At 37.1% G+C, this 8,227-nt stretch overlaps 1 protein-coding gene across 1 annotated transcript; it reads right to left on the bottom strand.

Annotated features, from left to right (window-relative positions):
* Positions 1-5,332: 5,332 nt before the first annotated feature.
* Positions 5,333-6,292, bottom strand: Ccdc54 (coiled-coil domain containing 54). Its single transcript, XM_020182323.2, has one exon. It carries the CDS (start codon positions 6,290-6,292, stop codon positions 5,333-5,335), a length of 960 nt encoding a protein of 319 aa, XP_020037912.2.
* Positions 6,293-8,227: the final 1,935 nt, after the last annotated feature.

The raw sequence follows: 8,227 nt of genomic DNA, 5'->3' as shown, positions 1-8,227 counted from the left end.
TGAATACACTTCCTCTCCTTGGTAGGAATGTCTTCACTGCCGTAAGGGCTATACCAGAACTTCAGAACCTCAGTTATTCTCACTCCTATTGGGAGTTTTCTTTCATCTTTTCCTTGTCTTCCTTTTATCCTACCTCTACCCCACGTCTGTCACTTGCCGAGATACATCTCACATCTCACATCCTTGCTCAAGCTTTAGGTGAAAAAAAAAAAAATGGGACGGGGAAGGGGAAAGATGAGAGGATAAGCAAACATAAAACATCATCAGGAAATCACCACCAGGATGCTAGAACAATGCTTTTCTACCTACATGTTCCTTGGGTCCAATATTTACCTACTCTACCCAAAACAATCTGTCATTGTTATTACAAAGCTCAAAAAAAATGTGGAGTTTTGTGTTCCTTAAAAATAGCTCCAAATAGATTTGTTATGGTTTGGATATTAGATGTCCTTCCAAAGGCTCACTTGTTAAAGGTTTAGTCACCAGCCTGTGGAGCTCCTGGAAGACAGTAGAGCCTATAGGAGTTGGGCCTTTTTAGAAGGAAGTTATGTCATTTGGAATTTGACTTTGTTTTTGCTTCCTAGCCACCATGAGGTGTTCAGCTTTGCTTCATCATATGTTCCCTACCATGACATTACTGCCTCACTACAGCTCCCCAACCCCCCAAAAAGGGTTTATTTTGGCTCCTTGTTTCAGTAGGAAGTAAGGCTTTTTATAAGATGATTATCTCAAATATTTTGTTGTAGTGACAGAAATCAACACAAGGTTGAACTACAAAAGATAGATGTGGAAGTAAAGCCTACAGTCTTTGCTTTACCTCAGCATTTCCAATGTTGTCATCACTACTTATTGAGCACAAATATGTTCAAGGAACTATGCTATGTGTTTTCCATGTATAAATTCTCTCCCTTGTATCTCAGCCTTCAGTCCTTCATCATTGTGAGAGAGCTTGACCCCACTTCAGTCCTTATTCCTTGGACATTCCTGGCATCCAAAAGAATCCCTTGTCTTCTTCCTCACCCAAGAGTTCCCCTACTTCAGCTTCTTATCTGCAGAGGCCCCTATATAGTTCCTACCCTTTGTACCCTGATCCCTAAAGTATCCTCTGCTAGTGTCATCAACCTGTGGAATTTTCATTTCACCATCAAATATCAGGCAGAGCAAAGAGAGGAACACTGCTCTTGAAGATGTTTTCCTGAATATACTTTGGCACAGGAATACACAGAGGTTTAATTTTGTAGTTTCATTAATACCATTATCTTAGGTGCATTATAGTTCACTCATGTTTTACAAGTTGGATAAAATCCAACTCTAACACTATTTCATTGTGATATCCATTCAGAGTTGTAAACCAAGAATTTACAACTGAAGATTCAGGCCATAATCCATTGATATGTTGGGAACAGTACATTTTTGAAGAAAACTGGAATAATATAGAGCAAGTCATATTTTTTGGCTTGAGAAATTAACCTGAAACATTACTTTTTTTGACTTGAGAAAAAAACACTACTTTCAGGAATAGCAAATTTTTCCTAACTAGTACTCAAGTTGTATCTCATAAAAAAGTTCTGCATCAGATGTGTGGGTTTTTAAAATCCAAATCTAAGCAGCAGGCCAACAGAACTGACAACTGGAAATAACATCATTTAAAAGTATATTCATTCCAAGGTAGGCCTGGTATCTTTTCATCTCTTTTTGTTCATACCTAGCTTAGCTGGTTCCTGGCACAGAGTCAGATTTCAATGAATGTTGATGAATGTTGTTTTTAAATAAACAGAATGCTCTTGGTGACTATGTCTATTCAAGCAAGTATTTGTAACTGAACTAAATTATTTATATTAAATTCAGCCTTCCTTATTTCCTCCAAGTCCTTTTCTTTGTTGCTTATTTATATAGTGTGTAATTAAAGGTTGGCAAACGGTGGTTGTAGATGATGGAATATTGGTTGAATGCCCAGACCAGGAGGAGAGATTCACACCCTGTCTTATTCTTATCACACTATCTTTGGATGAAGGAATTAAGAGTTGGTTTAGAGCTTTTGTATTTAGCCTGTCACTTTCTTCATTATTTGTCTGGAGTCCTTTATGGCTGATAAAAGGAGGCAGAATCTTGAAGGTGAGCTGATTGAGGCAGGGCCCCTATGTCCTATTCATCTTTGTGCCTCCTATTAACATTCCTATAACAGCCTTCCATCTAGTTAGAAAGAAAGGGAAATGACCACCATTTGTTAAGAATCTACTAAATTAGGTACTGTTATCGACAGATGATCCAACTGGTACCACCTAATTAATGCACCAATTTTAAGACTTAAATTATTCTCAATTTAGAGTTGAAAAAAAATGGAAGAATGCCAGGTATAAGAATTTTGCCAAAATCACACAGTCATGAGCTTTACCATTGTGCCCAACACATTTTGTGTTCAGTAAGTAACTGTTCTAAGGTCTGTACTGCCTTCCAAATACTAGCTCTTTTCACTACTGAGTGTGGCCTCCCCAATAAATGTGCCTAATAATAACAACAATGGCTTGAGACATTTTGGTAAATGCACAATGGTTTTCATGTCTAACTTAATATATGTAATAGACATTCATCTAATTACATTTATATATAATGTTTCTTGTAGACATCCAAGTGAAGAAGATAAGTTGTCGCTTGGATCAAAAGCTCAGAAGATTCTAGGAGAAGCTGAATTAGAAGTCCTTTGATTTGGAAATCATTAATGTGAAACATCTATATTTTAAGGGAATGATTAGTGGCAGAGAAGTTATCTAAGAAAATTGAGAAGAATCTGGCAAAGTGATGGGCAGAGAGCCAAAGAGAATATTGTTAGGGAACACTTGATTCTATGAGCTATGGAAAGCAAGGGAGAGGAGAAGGCAAGGAGAAAGAGGTTGGGTCTCCCATTCTAAAAGAATGATGGGAAAAAGGAAACACAGAAACTAGGCAACCAGGTGAGTGTTTTTGTAAGTTGAATACAAAGACTTGATTGAAAAGTGGCGAGTAAGATGGAAGAAGGGGCAATAACTGAAGACCACTCTAAGACACTGGAGGAAGAATGTGGACAACAAACATACTTCCTCTGAGATAAAAGGTGATGAGATGTGAGAAGCAGATGAATTTGAAAGCAAGTCCTCAGGAAACATTATTTGCTCACATGAAGTTGTAAGCTCAGTTATAATTTTCACAAGTCATATGAGATCTTGTCTAGGTGATGATAATAATTGATTCAAAAGCAAAATAATTCCATTCCTCACAGGAAACTTAATTCATTACCAAGGCAAACAGAATCATTTCTAGGGAAAGTTTGAAGCCTCTAGCAAATCCTGTAGAGTCACCTTCATTCTGTCTGATATTCTTATGTGAGTAAAAATGGGTTATAATGAACATGGTGAGAATCCCTGCAGAGAAAAATGAAATTCATAAAAGGTTTGAAATAAACCTGTCAGTACTTTACAAGTATATAATGCTTCATGGCTTTTAATTCCCATGTTCTCATTCAGCCCCCAGTCCTATGCTTTTGTCTATTTTTCCCTTCTGCTTGCAATATTGTCGTTTTCACCACCACCTCCTAAACTTACCTCCTTCAGATAAGCCTCATGCACACTCTTACATACCATTTCTGCTGCCATCTCCATCTACCATGCATTTACCTATCTTGTTCATTACTGTCTTTATACAGTATAATGAATGTCTCTTTTCTCTTACCCTCCGTGTCTTGATTTTAGTGAAAAAATTAATATGATAATTTCCTTTTTGCAGATAACAGAACAAACCTAGTTGAGATTAAATAATAGAACTTACAAATGTGGGATTTAGAACTTGAGTTCAAAACATACATCTTGTGGTCCCCAAGCCCATGTTTTCCTCCTAAACTGTTGTCTCTTTTGAAACCTGAAGTGCTGTCTGAGGGGACATATGAGGAGGGGAAAAGTGAAAGTGTGCACTATCATACAGTTGCTCAGATGATCCAGACTTATACCCGTGGAGTCACTTTTTTCCTCCATTTGTGATATCACCTAGTGATGGCCTACTTTCCCTTGCTACTCTCCTAATGTGAGGATCATGCCCAGTGGGCTGAAGTAGAGATCTGGCTGCTCTTTATGGACATAAATAGTACATAGCATTGCTTATGCCATTATCCAAACAATGATTTACTTTGTAGGCACAGTTATCTCATTCAAAACAAATCCATTTAATATATACCCTAGCTTTTATTAGTTACATAACATATTGACATATTTTAAAAGGTATTGTGGACATATCATATCTGTAAATTTGTAAAGAAGGATCAAATAAAATATATTTGTAAGTGAAAAAATTGTGGCATACAATTACTACTGAATTGGCACCACACAAAATTGTGTATCTACATTAGCTCCTTTCTTCCTTTTGAAACTTTGTTATTAGCTTGCTGCCAAAGCCGTTTTCAGATTGTTAATAGAGTAACTAAAAGTAGTACATTCACTAAGAATATTTGTAGTTTAATAGCATATGGACCCAAAGGAATTACTATGGGTAGATTTCATTCATTAAGTGGTAAGGGAAAATTATTCATATTTAGAAAAATTATATTACAATGGCAACTATTACATCTAAAAGTGAAGCCTACCCTGGCTAGATAATTTGTCCAGAAAAATACCTTGTCATTTAAGTGTTTATGATATTATGCTGATTTACTTGGCTCACAAATCCTTCCTTAGATTTTGCCTTTTCCTGTCCTGTAGCAAATGTACAGGACAGAGTATTTGTCTCTTTGTGAAAATGTAGAAGTTACCCAGAACCATATTCATCCTTTCCTCTCTTTTCTAGTTCTCTGGTGGAGATGAAGCTGAAGTTGGATGAAAAATCCTATTTTTAATTAATATTTTCCTTGCAATAACTTGGTCTTTCAATCTCCTTTTCATACTACTCAACTTTCGTAGCCTTGACAATGGGTGTCTTTTTTACTACATGCTGTTTAAAATCTTTCAGTAGATTATGTCTCTTGTATGGTGAATTTTATCTACAAAAGCCACTAGACAAAAGCATATATAAAGCTGACTTAGGGAGTTCCAAATGTGTTTCCCATTTCCTGTGACCCCTTTGTTCTTTGCTTCCAATCAGCTACAAGAATGGATGAGTCCTTACGAATTGCCTTTGAGAGGACAAGAACACTGACAGAAAGTGGACCATGAACTGACTGTAGATGTGTATGAACTAAAGGGGAGTTCATACAGACAGTGGGTCCACAGTGCGCTAACTACCAAGGAGTTCACAACCACCACAAAGATGTGTGAATGCTCAGAGTAAACCAATTACATTTATTTTGTACCAAGCAAAGCAGAAAATAACTCTATAGTCGAGTTACTTCCTCTTTTGAGGACCCAAAAAGGCAGTAAATGTAGTTGAAAACAGAGAAACAGATTTCGGTTAAGCTTCCGATAGGTCTAGAGAAGAGACAGTCTCTCTGGGGTATGATTTGTGGTTCCTCAGGAAGGATTGTTGGTCTAGAAAGAAGCCAGTGGATGAATTCCTCTAACTTGGTTGCACTGAGGAAGAATCTCCATTTTCCTCCATGAACAAAAGTTAGCTTGACCCATGTACCAAAGTCTGGGTAAATATAAAGACTCGGCTCTTTTTTTAAGCTTCTTGATACATTGTTTTGGTTACTTTTCCTCAGACTTTTAATTTTGGAAGAAATAATTTTTTTCTCAAGACAATCAGTGGCCTCTGGATAACTGGGAACTTTCTCTGGTTTTGCTGAAGAGATTTCAGAATTTTTAGAGGCTGATGTGTTCAGAGTTTCTGGATGTATGAGTTTTTGAAGTAGTTCTATGATTTCTTTACCATTTTCTCCCTCCAAAACCTCTAAACAGTGTATGCTAGAGCAAGAATTCTGGTGTTCCAGTTCTGTCACCTTCTTCTTTAAAGTATCAATGTCTTTTTTCATAGAAAGGATCTCTTTGATATTTGTGACTTGCTTGTCTTCATTAACATTCATTCTGGTTTCTAGGATCTCCATCTGCTTCTGATAATGGTCAATCTTTTCCTGGAGTTTTGATATTACATTGACAGTGTCAGTCATTTGACTGAGGAGTTGAATTTGGGTCATTTTAATATCTTGGAGCATTACTGTGAGATTCATTTCTTCATCTGAACTGAGGCCATGATGGGGAGTCATTGTTGGGTATCTAGTTGAATACTGGTGCTGGATCTTACATTTTTGATGAACCTTATTAAGAGATTTTCTGAGATTTGAAGTCCACATATGTCCAGCAGCAGCTTTTACCCTTTTGGTATGAAATTTGTACATCTTTCATTGTGAAACAAGGTATTGGGGGTTGGGAAAGCTGACAAGAATCACAGGAAGAAGAAATGTCGGAACAAAATGAACTTTCTCTTACTATTTGCTGGATTTCTTTCCTGGCAACATCATAGAATGCTCTATGGAGAATGTCAAAGGCTGCAACAAGCACTCTTAGGTGATCAGCTTCTCCTAAGGCAGCCCTACTGGAGAGCTCAGTGAAGTAATGGTCCACTGCATGGACTCCTTCCCACAGTAGTCATCCTCCTGAGCTGATGTCATAATGGCTGCTGGCTTAGAACACATTTAGGCATCACACAGCAGCCCTCAAAATTCTGCCACAGGATTTCTTTTTCACTTATAAATATTATTGTGACCCACCTGCCTTTTGTTTATGTTTAGTTATTATATCTACCGATATTCCATATTAGAAATGAAAACTAAAAATATCATATTTATTAATTTAAATGAAAGACTTATTACATGTTAACGTAAATGACATATTTTTATGAGATACAGTTTTATTTTCTATAGAAAACTAGTGAAAGAGTGTCTTATTGCTTAATATATCTGCAGATATTTAAATTAGCTATATTAATAGATGACTCCTATATTCTCATATGTTTCTGCATTTTGTGGTGAGTTGTTTTGAGTGAAGTACATGAAGAAAATGTGGCCTTGTAGAGATAAGCAGGAGAGAATATTAGTAGACTTTTCAGATACTTAGGGTATTATTTTTTCTTCTTCCACAAAAATTTGGCAAGTGATAACTTCTTAAAAGTTATTTGCACACCAGAACAACAGGTGTTGGCGAGGATGCGGGGAAAAAGGAACCCTCTTACACTGTTGGTGGGAATGTAAACTAGTACAACCATTCTGGAAAAAAATTTGGAGGCTACTTAAAAAGCTAAGCATTGATCTACCATTTGATCCAGCAATACCACTCTTGGGGATATACCCAAAAGACTGTGACACAGGTTACTCCAGAGGCACCTGCACACCCATGTTTATTGCGGCACTATTCACAATAGCCAAATTATGGAAACAGCCAAGCTGCCCCACCACTGACGAATGGATTAAGAAAATGTGGTATCTATACACAATGGAATTTTATGCAGCCATGAAGAAGAACGAAACGTTATCATTTGCTGGTAAATGGATGGAATTGGAGAACATCATTCTGAGTGAGGTTAGCCTGGCCCAAAAGACCAAAAATCGTATGTTCTCCCTCATATGTGGACATTAGATCAAGGGCAAACACAACAAGGGGATTGGACTTTGAGCAGATGATAAAAGCGAGAGCACACAAGGGAGGGGTGAGGATAGGTTAAGACACCTAAAAAATTAGCTAGCATTTGTTGCCCTTAACACAGAGAAACTAAAGCAGATACCTTAAAGCAACTGAGGCCAATAGGAAAAGGGGACCAGGAACTAGAGAAAAGGTTAGATCAAAAAGAATTAACCTAGAAGGTAACACACACACACACAGGAAATTAATGTGAGTCAACTCCCTGTATATCTATCCTTATCTCAACTAGCAAAAACCCTTGTTCCTTCCTATTATTGCTTATACTCTCTCTACAACAAAATTAGAGATAAGGGCAAAATAGTTTCTGCTGGGTATTGAGGGGGTGGGGGGAGAGGGAGGGGGTGGTGTGGGTGGTAAGGGTGGGGGTGGGGGCAGGGGGGAGAAATGACCCAAGCCTTGTATGCACATATGAATAATAAAACAATAATAAAAAAAAAGAACCTTCCATCGGGGTGGGGGGAAAGTTAGTTGCAGTTCAATGAAGTTTCATATTCCATTACGTTAAGATTTATTGGGCCATTTTTGTTTTGAATGAATATATGATGACAAGCATTAATCATTTAGAAAATGAAAGTTCACTGCATTATGCTGATCTTCCATATATTGATTCATTTTATTATAAAATATAAAAATTA

This window comes from Castor canadensis, chromosome 5 (genome assembly GCF_047511655.1).
Source record: "Castor canadensis chromosome 5, mCasCan1.hap1v2, whole genome shotgun sequence".
Taxonomy (NCBI): Eukaryota; Metazoa; Chordata; class Mammalia; order Rodentia; family Castoridae; genus Castor; species Castor canadensis.
This window is presented reverse-complemented; position numbering and strand designations above follow the sequence as displayed.